The sequence below is a fragment of the Petaurus breviceps genome, unplaced genomic scaffold, assembly GCF_028583685.1.
Source record: "Petaurus breviceps papuanus isolate PSGF00001 unplaced genomic scaffold, PetGlider_PUasm1.0 90845, whole genome shotgun sequence".
In the NCBI taxonomy this organism is placed as follows: domain Eukaryota; kingdom Metazoa; phylum Chordata; class Mammalia; order Diprotodontia; family Petauridae; genus Petaurus; species Petaurus breviceps.
The window spans coordinates 5926583-5943142 of record NW_027187359.1 but is presented as its reverse complement, the minus strand read 5'-3'; the positions used below and the strand labels follow the sequence as shown (position 1 = coordinate 5943142).

General features: G+C 36.3%; 1 protein-coding gene across 2 annotated transcripts in view; it reads left to right on the top strand.

Annotated features, from left to right (window-relative positions):
• ASXL2 (ASXL transcriptional regulator 2) overlaps positions 1–16560 on the top strand; it is a 178202-nt gene that overhangs the window by 128351 nt on the left and 33291 nt on the right. For both annotated transcript variants that reach the window (XM_069072009.1, XM_069072010.1), the window contains 2 exons: positions 9979–10094; positions 15942–16083. In XM_069072009.1, the coding sequence (XP_068928110.1) occupies positions 9979–10094; positions 15942–16083 (258 nt within the window). The remainder of the gene's footprint in view (positions 1–9978; positions 10095–15941; positions 16084–16560) is intronic.

Sequence of the window (16560 nt, the reverse complement as noted above, 5' to 3'; positions counted from 1 at the left end):
GTGGTGGATTTTATAGACAGTTTTTCAGATAAATATCTCAAATATGTAAAGAAATTTATAAAATCTATAAGAAATCAAGTCATTCCCCAGTTGATATGAGGATATGAACAGGCAGTTTTCACATGAATAAATCAAAGCTATTTATCATCATATGAAAAAATGCTCTAAATCATTGATTGGAGAAATGCACATTAAAAACAACCTTGAGATATCATTTTATACCTATTAGATTGGCTAAAATGATTGAAGGCAAAAAGGACAGATGGAAGGGATGTGGAAAAATTTGGACACATTCACTATTGGTAGAACTGTGAAATGATCCAGCTATTTTAGAGAGCAATCTAGAATTATGCCCAATGAGTTATTAAATTGCCTGTACTCTTTGACCTAGCAATACCTCTACTAGGCCTATTTCCTAAGATGATTGGGGGGAAAGGAAAAGAATTTATTCCTGAATATTTATAAAACCTCTTTTTGCTTTGGCAAAGACCTTGAAATTGTGGGGACGCTTATAAGTTGGGGAATGGCTCAACAAATTGTAGTATATGATTGTAATGGAATACTACTGCCTTATAAGAAATAATGAGCTCATTGATTTTAGAAAAATGCAAACGTACTTGCATGGAGTAATGAAGAGTGAAATGAGCAGAACCAGGAGAACATTGCATATGATAACAAAATACTATTTTAAGAACAAGTTGGAGCGACTAAATAATTTTGCTTGTTACAAATACTCAAATTAACTACAAATAACATATCATAGCAGACACTATCTGCATCCAGAGAAAGGATTGATAAATAGAAATATGTATAGGTTGATTTTTATATACACACACATTTGTGTGTAATGATAGCCATCTTTAGGGCTGGGGGAGGAAAAAAATTTACATGATAATTATATATGTAAAAGGAATAGCAAGTTGTACATATTAAGAGTTCTAGTTTCATGTGCAGTCATCTTATTCTCTGCTGTTATGGAAATGCTTTTTTATTTCATGAATTAAAAATAAAAAAATTTTTAAAAATGGTCTGTGATCAAAGATGGAAGGAACTTTGAGGGTGATCATCTTTTCTAACCCTTTTGTTTTACAATTGAGGAAAATGAAGCCCAGAGTTACTAGGCGACTTGACCACGGTCACATAGGTAGCAAGTGGGAGAACTAGGATTTGAACCTAGGTCCTCTGATTCCAAATCCTGGGCTCTAGCTTTTCAGATAGAAAAATTTTAATTCCAATATAAGCTGTTAAAATATTTTCTTTTGCTTTTCATTCAACCAATCAGTTTTGTTGTTTTTGTTCAGTTGTGTCTTGTTCTTTATGACACCACTTGGGGGTGTTCTTGTCAAAGATACTGGAGGGGTTTGCCATTTCTTTTCCCAGCCCACTTTACAGATAAGGAAACTAAGGCAAAAGGGTGGAATGATTTGCAGGAGGCTACACAAGCCATATTTGAACTCAGGTCTTTCTGATTCCAGATCCAGGGCTCTCTATCCACTGAGCCACCTAGCTGCCCTCAACCAATCAGTAAGCATTTGTTAAATAAACACTCTGTGCCCATTTTACTAAGCCTTGAGGCATAAAGAAAGACAAAAGCAGTCTTTGCATTCTTACAGTCTTGTGAAATAGGAATGCTTCCTTATTTGCTGAGGTGAAGGACTGCTTGTATAGTGTTGTATATAGTGTATATACATATTAGTATACTAACAGTATACTATACTATTATTCTTGAGGTTTTGGTTTTTTTATTCTTGGTTTTGCGGAACTTGTTATATCTGTGTTGCAAAGAGTGGCTAGATAGGGGCAGAATAGGTATATATTCATAAATTCACCTGACAAAAGGTGATGTAAGAATAAAAAATTTCGATAAATTTAAATTTTAAATTAAACAATGTTTTTGTCTAATCCTTGGCATCTGCTCTTTGGAAAATTGGCCCTTTTATGCTTATAGTAGTTAAAACTCAACCTAATGTTTAAATGGTCTTAAGTAGCAATAACCCCCAGGTCCTCAAGGTGGTGATGTTTCCTCATGAAATAAACAGTGTGCCCATTAAAATGAGATGCAGTACTCCTCAAAAGTAACAAGTTATGTAGTGGATTGAAGCTAACAGAATACAGAGTACATTCTGATGCTGAAATAATAGATTTTTCCATGCTGCTGAAAAGTCAAAAGATACTGGTAAAGACAAAGATGATATTTTCTCCCCACTCCTCATCCCTCTCCCCCTTTTTTCTCTTTCCCTTCCCTCTTTCCCTATTCCTCATCCTTCTCCCTCCTTTTCTCTTTGTGAGTCCTCTTTTCAGGGAAAAGAAGACAACTTTAGTAGGGTATATCAAGCAGGCTTGGGCTTAATATAAAAATTTCTTTCACCAGTGCAGACTATCCATTCTTTAGCTTGAATTCTTAGAGAATTTTCCAGGCGATTGAGAGCTTGTGTGACTTTTTAATATTAGTTTCACTAATTATGTTTTGTCAGAGGTCATTACTCTTAGCTTTCTTGGAAACACATTTTGTATATCAGTGATATTTTGTATATTTGTATAAATTTGTATACATATTTTTTATATTTATATGCAAGTGTATTTTAATGTATATTTTGTATTTTTGTGCAAGGCATAATGCATTGTTCTTTTATATCAGTAAAGTATAATATGCCAAAAATTTTAGTATTTATATAAATCTATACATTTGATTGACGTTAACTTTAATTTTTACAATTTCATTTTGATGATCTGAGTTAGGCATTTTTATGATGGAAAATGTCATCTTTGACAGAAACATTCAATTATTGAGATACTTATATCATATCATAGTCCTGTATATGTATACAAGTACTAAGAAGCACCTGATGTCTATCTGAGAATGTGAGAATAGTTAAACATAAGCTATTTTTCTTGTTCTTTAAAATAAGAAGAAATGGTAATCTAGTGGCAACAATGTAATTGGTTTTCATTACCAGGGCAAGGAATCCATTTTCTTTCCTGCTTGTAAACTGTGTTCTTTTTTGCCTAAGAGGAACTTTATCTTTATTCGTTATCATGTGTTCTGTATTAGAGTAGTCATGAACCATGACAGAGTAATAATTTCTTTGACTCTAAAATGAATTAAATTGTAGAACTAGAAGGCACTTAGCAATCATCTAATCCTTCTCATTTATTTATAGATAAGGAAACAGAGGCACAGAGGTGAAATGAATTGTTTAGCATTACATAACTGGTGAGTGGCAGAGCTGGGACTTTGAAATGGAAGCTAAGGCCTCCTAAGTGACCTTGCCATGATGTTTATCCTCCCTCCTCTTCTCCCCCAGCTCCACTGGTCCTTCTCTCTCCGTTCCTTTCTTGAGTGGAAAGAGTGCTGGAGGCAGAGGTAGAGGAGCCACTGCAGCTTCCTCCTCTCTAAAATGGGGGCTTGGACCAGGTGATGCCAATGTCTTAACTCTCTACAATGTTATGTTTCTATTTCTGTTATACAGTGATCTCTTCAGTCATTCCCTGAAAAGGTTTCCTTTTATTTTGTACCTGCTCTCACTGCTGCCCCACTTCTCTTGCTTCACTACCAGATTTCTCAAATAAACAAAGAGCTTCTAGTTCCACACCATGAATTTCCTCTTTATCTGCCCTACCACCACCACTACCACTACCACTATTGAAGCAATTCCCTTGAAGACAGAGCCATGCCATCTTCTAAGTAGATTTAAGGGTCTTTTCTGTCTTTTTCTCCATGGCCTCTTAACATTTAACATAGGTGAGTACCTTTTCTCTCTACCTTTCCCCTTCTCCAAATTTAACATCTTTTGTTTCTGTAACATAACAGAGCTGATTGAGTAGGAATTAGGATGGGTAAAGGGCATGGGATCAGGTAAGAGCATTCAAAAATTGAAAAACTTGGGGAGTAAGCATTGCCTTAGAATGATGAAGTCCAAGCTGTGGCAGTGCTGGTTTGTTATAAATATAGCTTAGCTTCAGGGAAGGAAAGGAAATGTGAAGTTAAGAATTATCATTCTTGATATTGAAGTCATTAAAAAGGATGGCATGGGAGAAATAGAGAGGATAAATGACATAACATATAGGCTGAGGGGTCTGAAGAACAATAGGTTGAATATGCTTCATACAAGTTTTCCTGTCCATTTTGTACTATAGCTCATCAGATCACAGAATGATAGTGATAGGATTGATAGTGTAGCTTAGGGACACAACTCTGTATTTGGATTCAAGATCTAGTTTCTACACCTGACTCTGCTGCCTGCTCCATATTTGATTCTGAACAAGGTCTAACCTGGAATATTCTCCTCTAGTTCTAAATTGATTTCTTTTTCTCTTGATCTGTTAATGTAATGTTATTTTAGAATCTGCCACCAGACAATGCTGCAGCTATTTTTCTAGACTGGATTTCTGCAATTTTTAAAATCTGGTTTGTAAGGCAAACTGCTTCATGCTCTCTAACTTCAGCTGAACCTTCATTGCTGCTCAGCAGTGTTTTTATTCATTCTTGATTGACTCAGTGTATTAACAACAGTGACTGTTCCAAACTACTTCCACACTCCTTAAACCCCCATCTTGGTCCTTTCCCTTTTTACTTACTTCCCCTGATGATGACTTTTCTCTTGTTTATAAAATTGAGGCCATCTGCTCTTTCTTCATCATCAATTAGTAAACATTTTATCCATCCTCTTCAGTTTATTTAATTTAAACTTTTTTTTAAAGATGTGATGTGGAGAACACTGTGCTAGATGTTGGAAATACTACAAAGATTAAATGAGATGTGATTCCTGCCCTCATGGAACTTTGGTTCACTAGGGGATTGAAGGATGTGACATTACATTAAAAGATTTGCTAGGCAAGTAACTGTGCAAGACAAAGAGGCAGTTATATATATTGGAAAGAGTGACGCTTAGATTTTAAAATCTTTGTTCTGCCTTCTGTGGCCTTGGTCAATCAGCTAGTCATATATGAGACACTATGCCTTGTGGATACAAAGACAAATGATAAACAGTACAACACTACCTACCCTTAAGGGCCTCAGTTTCCTTATAGGTAAAATATCATACTGAACTAGCAGCCAAAAGGCTCTGTAGGGTATCTTTCAGCTCAAACCTAGGATTCCATCATCCTAGACACTGAGAGGTGGAAAAATGAAGTTTAATAGATTCTCTGCCCATAGGGGAAATATGCTGCAAAATGTGTTGCATAGCACAAAATAATGCATATGTATATAAAGTAGGTGGGAGCAAATAAAGAGGTATGTTAGTGCAAGCACAGGAGAACTAAGGAAGACTTCCTAGAGAAGAGGGCATCTGAGTAGAGCTTTACACAGTGGATAAAAATTTAGTAGGCCCTATTGAGAGAAGATGGGATTATAGGCATATAGTATATCATAAGCAAAGGCATGGAAATGGGGCAGTAAGGATTATCTGTATTCATCAGGTAGTCAAGTTTCCATGTAATATAGGGTATCAGAGGTAGTTAGGAAGAACATATGATAATATGGAAAAGGTAAGACAGCAGTAGGATGTGGAAAGCTTTGAATGCTAAGGTAATAAGTTTAAACTTTTATTTAGTAGGGAATCATTAAAGGATTCTAAATAGATGACCAAATTTACAGAAAGATGAGTCTGACAGGGGTTTTGCATGGTAAGAGGAGCTGGGCAAAGAAGGTAGAAGCTGATAGATTGGTTAGGACAACCCTGCAATATTCTTTGTAGTGGTGCTAATTAATTCTTATAGGATGTGGTACATTCTAAAGAGTTGTAAAAAAAATATTTTGGGAAAAGGTGAATATGGAACCAGATAGTAAAGTACTTTAAATGCCAAACATAGGTGTGTGTATTTTGTTGTAGAGGTAATGGGGAGCCACTGGAGCTTCTTGAGCAGGTGAATGCTTGATCTGTGCTTTAGGAATATCAATGTGGCTGCTCTGTAAAATGTGGATTGGAGACGGATGAAGCTAGAGGCAGGAAAACAAGTTAGGAGACTACTGCTATAGTAGAGTTGAGAGATGATGAAGACCCATGTGGGTTAGTGGCTTAGGTGAATATAGAGAAGGGAGCATGTGAAAAAAAGGAGAGAAAATAGATTTGAAAAGATCTGATTACTGACTAGATGTGTTGGGAGTTGTGGAGAGCAGAAGATATATCTGAGGTTGTCAAACTGGGTGACTTCAAGGATGGTGGTAACATTGACAAAAATAGGGAAACTTGGGAGAAGATTGGTTGTTGTCCTTCATTCTTAAAGAGGACCAAAATGACATCTCTATGCTAGAGTCAAGTTTCAGTGTATCTGACTGTGGCTGATCAGACCAGTACAAGCTTGGAATGCTCTACCACAGGTGGGGCATGAATAGTCCCTGTGAACATTTGGGGTGGATACTACAAATTTGCGCATCGTCTTTCCCTTTTTTGCTGTTTCAATTCTTCTTTGCTCGTAGAGCACAGCACCCTCTCTGATGTGAGCATGCCATGCTGAATGGTCCTGTGCCAGTGTCTCCCATGTCACACAGTCAGTTCCAAAATTCTTGAGAGTGTCCTTGTATCGCTTCTTAGATAGATGATGAGTGAAGATGAGTGGAGCAGAAGAATGAATTCTTTTTTGAATATATCAACTTTGAGATACCTAGAAGACATGCTTTTAAAAAATATACAGGCAAAATAATTAAGTGTTAAAAAAATTTTTTTTTTACAAAATAGTGAAAATTGAGAAATCTCATTCTATTATCATTTTAGTTGAATCATTGGTAATAACCTCCCTGAATAAGTTTGCTATCATGGTTTCCTTTTTCAAAAAAAAGTATCTTAGAATTAATGGTATTGCTTTTATAGTTGTATGGAGTATTCCATTGAGTTTATTTTAATTTACTTTTTTTTACTTATTTTTGCTTTATTTAATTTACTTTATTTCATCGACTTATGAGGAAAACTACTTTTTTCCCACCCCAATAAAGAATTTCCTCAACACTCTATTTGGGGGCTGTAGTTCACATTGACAATCCAAAATAAAAGGATAAGCCTTGATACCTCTGGAGGTGGTCCACTTTATATTATAGATCCCACTATGTTTCTGTGATATACTTCGATGTTGAAAGATTAGATATCATACCATGTATGGATCTTCATTTTAACTGTTTGACCCTGCCTTTTAGCCAAGTTAATGTATCCTAGTCTATTTGCTTTGAAAGTGGACACTTACCAAAAAGGGAGAGGGAGGATGGAAGGGAGTCCGTATGCCTATTACTAGTGGCATTTTTATAGTCATGGCTGTTTTACTTTTGATCATAATGTTTCCCTGTGACATGTTAGCAGTTCTAGGACCTCAAAGATTGTTTTGATAGAGTGCAAACTCTGCTAGGCGTTGTAGAGGTAGAAAGATGGTGAATATGAACTCTACCTATTGTGGAACCGTTGTTCCAGGAATAGCCTAGTTAAATTCAGGGAGACTCGTTCATTACCATATGATTGACCAACAGGTTATGAGTTTCTCCGCTAAAACAGCTCGCACAATACCACCTGCTGAAGTGAGGAAGTGCTACAGTCTGCATTGGCTGAGCATGTACCCACTGTGTTGATAACTAATTTTATTGTTTGCAATGTTACAAAGCATGGCAGACTTGTGGAAGTCCAAAGGAAGACTTCTTTTCCTTTGGACACTTAATTTGACAAGACATGCCTTAAGTTCCTGCTACATAGTAATCATCATGTTCAGCACTGAGAAAGAATCAGAAAGTTTGAGTTCTTTGGGGTTTATATATTATAGATAGAAGTACAATTCTTCACCTTGAAGAACTGACTGACCTTTCTCCTGTCACTAATTTCAGATGTTAGTAAAACAAAGACACACACAGACACACCAAATTTTGTACATTTTTTTCATCTAATGAATTAATGAAAAGTATTCATTAAGTACCTAACAATGTGTCGGGCACTATGCTACATGCTGAGGATTTATCTACAAAAGTGAGACATTTCCTGCCTGGAAAGAGATTAAAATATTGGAGATCCCTCCCACCCACATACACACATACATGCTGTGTTGTGTACGTGCACATACACCCCATGCTAATGTTTATTTAGTTACTCATGTTAGAGGAAGAGGGAAAAATTGGACTTGGAGAAAAGGAAGAGTAGATGAGTTGGGAGTAGCAGAGTGGAAAATAGCCAGGATAAAGGTGAAGACAAAGTTTTGGGAAGTGCCAGTGTCAAGTGGCTTATTTCTTCCTGGGCATGGATTTTGGTGGTCACATTTGGAGGCTAGAACAGCAGCAGCAAAGGCAGCAGGACAGAAGGTGACCAGGGGAGCTGAGGCAATGTGGTCAGAGTAGTAAAGAACTTTTTTGAGTGATTTAACTCCTAGGAGGAATGGTCTCAGGTGGTCTTGTTGGAAGCATGGATTAGCTAGAAAGACAAATGGTCCCAGGGAGTGAAGAGCTGAACTACTTCTGTAAAGTGAATGTCTAACTCAATGCATTATGTTGCAGGTAAGAATACTTTTCTTTCCCCTTCTTATCAATGTAGTCCTTTACCACTCCCACCTAAGCCTTTACTCCAATAGAGGATTTTCCAAATTTTCTACCTTTAAATGAATAATAATAGCCTAAGTAGTATTTGAGGGGCAGGACTGAGAGAATGAGAACACCCTTTGCCCTACTTTTTTCCTCTATCTCTTCCAATTACTTTTGTCTCATTTGTCCCACTCCTTTTTGTTTCCTTTTCTCATTATTTTCCTTCCCACTCAGTATTTTCTCATAGGAATATAGAAAAAGAGATGTAGGAATAGGGTCCTTTTATTCAATAGGAACAGTAGTCAGGATTAGGAAATATATTAGCATGATTTATTTCATATCATTTCCCAGGATTCTTTGTTCATCCCATTCCTAAGACTTCTCAGTTCTGCTTTCCTTTGGTACCCATATCAATGATTATTCAAAACTAAACTATTTTGCCCACCAACATTCTAGAATTGTCATAGGCACAAGCCTTCCAGAAATACTTCACAATTAACCAAGACCTAGGCTCAGAAAAGTCTTCTAGATGGTTAGAAGTTTATCTGTAATAGGAGGCTGTGACCATCACTTGTATGACTTGTATGTCATTCTGCATTGCTCTCGTTAAATTAGGTATCCATCCATTTTAGGGACCAGTCCTGTGATTTTTTTTCTTTTTGGAGGTGGGAGACAAGGCAGTTGTGGTTAAGTGACTTGCCCAAGGTCATAGCGCTAATAAGTTTCAAGTGTCTGAGGTCATATTTGAACTCAGATCCTCTTGACTCCAGGGCTGGTGCTCTTTTCACTGTGCCACCTAGCTGCCCCCTTTCCTGTGATTTTATTGTTTACAACCACAATCTTAAATGATCAAGAAGTGAGAAAAAAAATATACTCTTGTTGGAAGTATTCCAATGTCTCATTCAATTTTAAAGATGAAAGGGACCTTATAGATAATCCTTTCCAACTCTTTTATTTTATAGATGAAAAAATTAACCATAAAGTAGTTAAGTGACTTATTCAAGGTCACAACTGGTTAGTGGCAGAGCCAGACCAGAATCCAGATCTCCCAATCTATTACTCTTTTGTTTCCCCACATTGCCATCACTCTTTTAAAATTCAATTTTATTTCATTTTTAGAACTCTTGATTGCAGCACCAAAACAACTCTAGGCTTATCCAAATAGGCTAGAGTTTATGTGATGACACTAGGTTAGGTTTTTAGCACTTTAGTGATTTCATCTGTAAAATTAAAGAATACAAATGAAGGAATGTATTGGAATTCAACACTTATTGAGTATTTTTGATGTGTATGGCAGTATGCTTAAATCCTTTCCTAGAAAGGACTGCTTGCTTGTTTTAGAACTTCCCCAAGGGAAAACACATGGGCCCAGTTTTGTACCCATGGAACACAAAGGCATGATGCCTCTTAATGATTTGTGGAAATTGGGACTTGGTATCTCCCTTGACAACATTATTTTTGGTTTTCATTTTTCTTTATTTTTTCCCTAGTATCGTCTAGACTGTCACAGCCATCTTCCCCCCAGTCAAGCTGTCCATCTCCCTCCATCTCAGCTGGTAAAGTCATCTCTCCATCCCAGAAGCACAGCAAGAAGGCACTGAAACAGGTAATCAGGCCAGAGTGTGCTTATCAGAAGTGTAGATCCACATTCAACATCATGTGTTTGTTTTCATTCACCCTGGGAAAGGATTAGTTAGTACTTCAGTCTGTCAGGGGTTGTGGGGTGGTGGGCAATATACTTGGAAAATTTCAGATGACTTCCAAAAGCATTAAAATGAAAGCACAAAAGAAAGATTAAGAGCTGTTATATGCAAGTGGATAAATAATGAACCTACTCTAAACAAAATCAACAGCCATGTACATCACCGGTACTTGGAATGATGTCTGCCAGGGATAAAGTCCAATTGACTTTCTACTTTCCCCAGAGCTTCCTTTGATTATTACAGTTTAGTCTGGTTTTTGAAACAAAAAACCAAAAGCCCTGTTTACCCTTGTAAGGTTTATAAAGGCTTTGAAGAACTTCAGATAGTTTCCAGTATTCTTACTCATCAAAGCTCCAATATCTTAGTCTATATCTATTGTCATTGACATGCCTTCTTTGCCGAATTAGGAAACACAAATGCTTCTTTGAGGAGAAATATGAGACTAGTTATTTTTCAAAGTTTGGAAGTGAATTTGTAATGTGCATACCAATCATGCAAATAGTTATATATAGAATTATTGTTTGATGCTTTCACCCTTTCTTTTAGAATGGAAATCTGAATAGGAATATTAGTATTTTCAGAAAGCTATTTTACAAGTTTCTTTCAGTGATAAGATTTTAATCTTTAAGAATTGCAGTACGGGTAATTTGTGGATTTGGAGTTTTTCAAGTCACAGAGAAAAAGGAATTGACTGGAAATTTTGTTAAAGAGAACTTTGAAACTCATCTGACTCTATGCTTAGGGCATTTCTATGTGACCATAGCAGAATGTAGTGGCATTGAAACATGTGATTCACTTGCCATGGTTGGTCTATGTCGCTCACTGAGCAGCAAGGTTCTTTGTCAGTCTTCGAACCTTAGAATATTTTTCAGCCTGTTAAAAAAGAAATGAGAAAAGCAGAATTAGATAAGTGGTAAAGCTATTTTAATGGAAATATTTATTGAGTGCCTTTTATGTGCAATGCACTAGATACAGAGATGAAACAAGATAATCTGCCCATACAGAGCAACTTCTACGTTCCATGGTTTATTTCATTACCCTGCCTCACCTTTTTCTTATCCCAAAGTCTTCTTTTCCAGGTAAATCTAAATGAGATCTGAGCCTGACTTTCAGGCCTACTTTTCTCAGCAGGCAACTAAGAACAGGGAGATCAGGTTCTCTGGCCCTTACATCCTCTATGACAGGAGAACAACCAAGGGTAGGTTTGATGTGAGATCAGAAGCCTGTTCGGACTGAGAATTTGGAAGCCTGAGCTAGCCTGTTTTATGTATCTTCAGCCTAATGCACTTTGGGGGAGTAAAACTTAAGTTTTACAACTTAGAAAAGTCAGAATATAGAGTCTTAATGTTTCCTTTTTGATGAAATGGAGGTAAGACTTTCCTACTTTATTTGAACTTCTTCATGTTTTTTAGGCAGTAAATAAAAGAGTTTATAGAGACCTTTTAATTTTTTGCTTTTGCGGTTTTTTGGATTATAGTACATAAAAAATTCTGCAGACTGGGAGTACTAGAAAAGTAAGTAGATACTCTGGAACAATCATAAGGATCAGAACTGGTGAAGTCAATCAGCTACTGTCAGTACCCATGTAAAAATCTGTTTAGGAAAGTACTTTAGAGGTCTTCTAGTCCAGCTAACTGAGAATCCCTTCCATTGCTGTAGAAGTGATTGACCCCTTCAAGTACTTGAAGAACTCTAGTGAGAGGAGCCCAGCAAACATGTGAACAACTGTTCTAGATTACTGATAGGAGAAATTTGAGCTAAAGGCAACTCTCTAATACTGTATCTCCAATAGTGAAAGACAGAACTATTATTAAAGGCCTTGACTTTGAGAAGACCAGCACTCTGATGTTCCACTAGAATGTGAATCGTTACAACCATTCCCTAATCAATTAGAGTTAGATGAGAACTGTCACTAAACATTTCATATGCTTTGACCCATTGCTGGATCAGAACTCTTTTAAGTTTTTTAAAGAGTTATTCTCGCTTGTTACCAATTTTTTGCTGCAACAAAAAAATGCTGCTTTAAACATTTTGTATATATGGATACTTTCCCTATTTCTTTGATCTCTTTGTTTATTCTTTGATTTTTCACAAGTTTTTAAAGATTCAAAGGTTTTTGGAACTAGAAGAGGCATTAGAGCCCATCTAGTCCAACTTCCTCATTTTACAGATGAAAAAACTGAGCCCCTTAGAGGTTCAATGTCCAGGTGATAGAACTGTAACTTAAACTGAGGTTATCTGACTACTCTCCTGGTGAGCTTTCTGCTGTGCACCTATCTCTTGCTGATAATGATTCAGAAATCCCATCTGCCAATATTTCTAACATTTGGAGCAGAGCTCATCTGGACCAGGTTATTTGAACTCAGTGGCAGCTAATCTCTCTGTTTTGGAGTTTCCCTACTTATAATGAGTTTCAATTCACTTTTAACCAGCTTTTTTTCCTGTCCTTTCCAAGTCAAAGAAACCAAATAAAAGCTAAGATAATGTCTATTATCATTGTTCGATCCATCCTGACAAGTTGTTATATTGCTTCTTTGAGCTGCTTCTTCTCACCAAAACATCTAACCTCCCTCTATTGCACCCTAAATAAACAACATCTTTGTTGTTCTTAGCATTTCTTTTCTGCTTCATATCATTCTATGCTTTAAGTACCCTAATACTACTTTTAGGAGATTATTCTATGTTTCTATAATCTTCATCTGTTACCTACCTTTTCTTCCGTGTGTGTGTGTGTGTGTCTGTGTCTGTGTGTCTGTGTGTGTTAAGGAATCTAGCTTGGAGGGCAGCTAGGTGGCACAATGAATAGAGGAGCACTGGTCCTGGAGTCAGGAGGACCTGAGTTCAAATCCGACCTCAGGCACTTAACACGCACTAGCCATGTGACCTTAGGCAAGTCACTTAACCCCAGTTGACCTCCAAAAAGGAAAAAAAAAAAAAGAAATCTAACTTGGTGGCTTCATATTAAGCCAGTCAAAAAGGATTTATTCAGGACCTCTATACCAGGCGCTGTGCTAAGTGATGAGGATTCAAGAAAAGGCAAAAAGCAGTCCATGCTCTCAAGGAGCTCCCAGCATCTTGTTCAGGTGACTCCCCCTTCTCTTCTTACAGTTGTGTCTCTTTGTAACTTTATTCTTGATTGTTTGCCATCCTTCGTATAGCTCCTTCCCTATAGAAGTCCAGAGGATTCTTACCTTTCTCTCCCTGAACATACTGGTATCTAAGGTGCATATCAGACCATCATCAGCTTACTTCCTCTAGGCCATGACAGACTTGCCAGGGCTCCTGAGAGATGGTGTGACTTAGAGTTACGTAGCTATTATGTGTTAGAGGTGTTGCTTGAATTCAGCTCTTCTTGACTTTGAGGCCAGTTGCTACACTTTGGCTACTTGTGTGTTTTCATTTATCTTCATCCAAATGCTCTCTCTTCACCACGCTCTCACCCACTTTGGTTTCCTGATTTCTTCACATTAATATGTCTTTTTAACATTCAGTTCTATTTTTCTCCACTAACCAACCTCTCTCCCTGCTTTTAAAACTTTTAAAACATCCTGTTGATGAAGTACATATGCTTACACTGTTGTGTAGTTGTAGTCATGTACTATGCCATACTGTATCACCAAGGCAGTATTCACAGCACCGATGACAACTGTGAATATGCCACAGCATAGTTCTGAATTGCAAAATATAACAGACTCTCCATATAGAAGGTAGTAGCAAAAACATTTATTTAGACGCCAGAAAGCCAAATCCATCATAGTGACAAAGAAATCTATACACAATAACACTGCAGAGAGCAACACCATCCCAAAGCCTACAAATAGTCACAAACCTACCTGTCTCCTTGCCTGCATTCTCTCTCTCCCCCTACTCTTAACTGCTCTGACTCCCAACTTTCAGCTCAGCTCCACCCTTCTGTTCCACCTTTCAGCAAACTCCTCCTATCACAGGTTCCATGTGATTACATTTTACCTATTAAGGGGCAGGGAAGATCTTCAAATTACCATTACCATTATACATACCAAGGTATAGTGATGCCTCTAAGGTCATATTTGCCTACTTTCCTTAGGATTTCTAGTTCATCTTTATTGTTGCAAATAATTTGTACTTTGTTTATATATATCTGAGATCTTAGTTTTTATTGCTGACATCTTTCTAGGATTCTGTCTCATGTGAAATTCATAGAATATTGAAAAGAATGTGTTATTTAGTATTGGGAAAGGACCTCAAGAGGTTAATTAGTGGAACCTCCATATTTCACAGATAAGGATGCTGAGGCCTAAAGAAAGAACATAAGTTGCCCACAGTACCACGGTTTTGAACCCAGGTCTTCTGATTCCATTTCCATTGTTCTTTTTATTGCATTTGGCTGCCTCTTTGAATTTTTATGCCATTCTTGTAGACTTAACTGGAAAAGTTTGAGTCAGTGATAGCATAAATATTTGATACATGTTTGAGTGACAGGACCCATACACAGAGCAGTCATTACTGTTTTTGATGTCAGCTTATAGAGGTATATTTAATGGGATGGATCTTTCACCTTGTGCTATTTGATTTTTATTAATATGTTTGATAAAGGAATAGATGGCCCATTTATCAAATTCATTAATAATGATTTGCTTATGGCATAAAACCAGAAGTGATAGCTAACTTATTGGGGATAGAGAGGACAAGATCCAAAAAGATTTTGACCAACTAGACTATAGGCCAGATTAAATAAGGTAGGATTTCTGGATATCTACTATTCTTTCCGTGTAATAGCTACCCTCTCTAGTAGGAGTTCTTAATCTGGAGTCCTTAAACTTTTTTTTTTTTTGATACTTTTATGCCTATATTTCAATATAATTGTTTTTCTTATATTTTGTGTTTTATGCATTTTAAAAAACTATTCTAAGAAAAAGATTCTATAGGCTTCACCAGGCTGTCAAAGAAATTTGTAATACAAAGGTTAACAATCCCTCCTTTATAATATTTTGCACATGCGTGTGTGTGAAAGATGTTTGTGTATACATATAAATGTAGACATAGCTGTTTAGACAAATACTACTGTACTACATCTTTACCAGCCTTTGGACAAAGCTCATCATTCCTCTATTTTAAGCTGTAATTCAGAAATTCAGATCCCATTGCCAGAAATTCTCTTTTTAACTCTGTGCACTTCACAAATCTTCCTCTTTCCTCATATCTTCTCCTTCAGTCCCTTTAATGTGTTTATTTTCAAACCAGTGGGTCACATCTCAAGCATTCTCTCATATTCCTTTTAGCAGTATTTTTTTAGTATCTTCAAACTAGAGACTTTTCTATATATGTTTGCCTCTATTCTTCATAAACAGTGTTAGAATAATTTTCTCTCTAAAGTAAATTGAAGCTCAAATTCTTAAGTTTTAATTCCAGCTTTGCAATTATTAATACAAGTGAATTTGGGATAAGAAACTTATCTGAGTTTAACTTTCTATTATATTGCATGTTCTTCATATTTCTACCAACCAAAGATGTTAGTTAATATTGATGAAGGACGCATTTCAGGGATAAAATGAGATTTTGCTTATGAAAATACATTGAAACTAGATCACTGTAGGAGTGTAATTTGTTTATTTCATGATCCATTGATGTGTCCTAAAATATTTGTTGAAAAAGAAGTATTTGTTGAATGAGTAATAGTTTCTCTAAAACATAGTTATGTTTTGTGTTCTATTCTCCCTTATATCTGGAAACTATCATTCTCTTTCTAATTAGTAATGTTCTCTTTATAGGCTTTAAAGCAGCAACAGCAAAAGAAACAACAGCAGCAACAGCAGCAGCAACAATGTCGAACAAGCATGCCCATATCCTCTAATCAGCATCTTCTGCTGAAGACAGTCAAAGCACCCAGCGATCCCTTGCCTACTAAACCTGGTAAACAGACTAACACCTTTCTTAAGGGACAGAATCTTTGTACTTTTTCTTAATATTACAGTGCCATTTTTCCATGTTCTGAGCCAAAATTTTCTTATTTATATTGATAATAAATTTATATTATTGATATATTATTGATTTCATATATAAATTACTATAATTATAATATATTTACATTATATAATATAATAATATATAATTATTATGATTATATTGATAAATTTATATATTGATAATAAATCTCTTGCTGCCTTCCTTTCTTATTCCCTCCTGAGGTCCCCCCCCCTCCCTTGCACATATACTGTAACCTCTATAGAAATTCAAATGAAAAGAAAATTAAATGGAGAAAACTTTCAGGTGTTAAACCTTGAAAAAATTTGCACAGAATGATTCTATTAATGCTGCCCTAATAATATATTGAAATCATCTATTTAGTAGGTCTAGAAAGCCAATATCTTCACAAGGACTATTCATTTT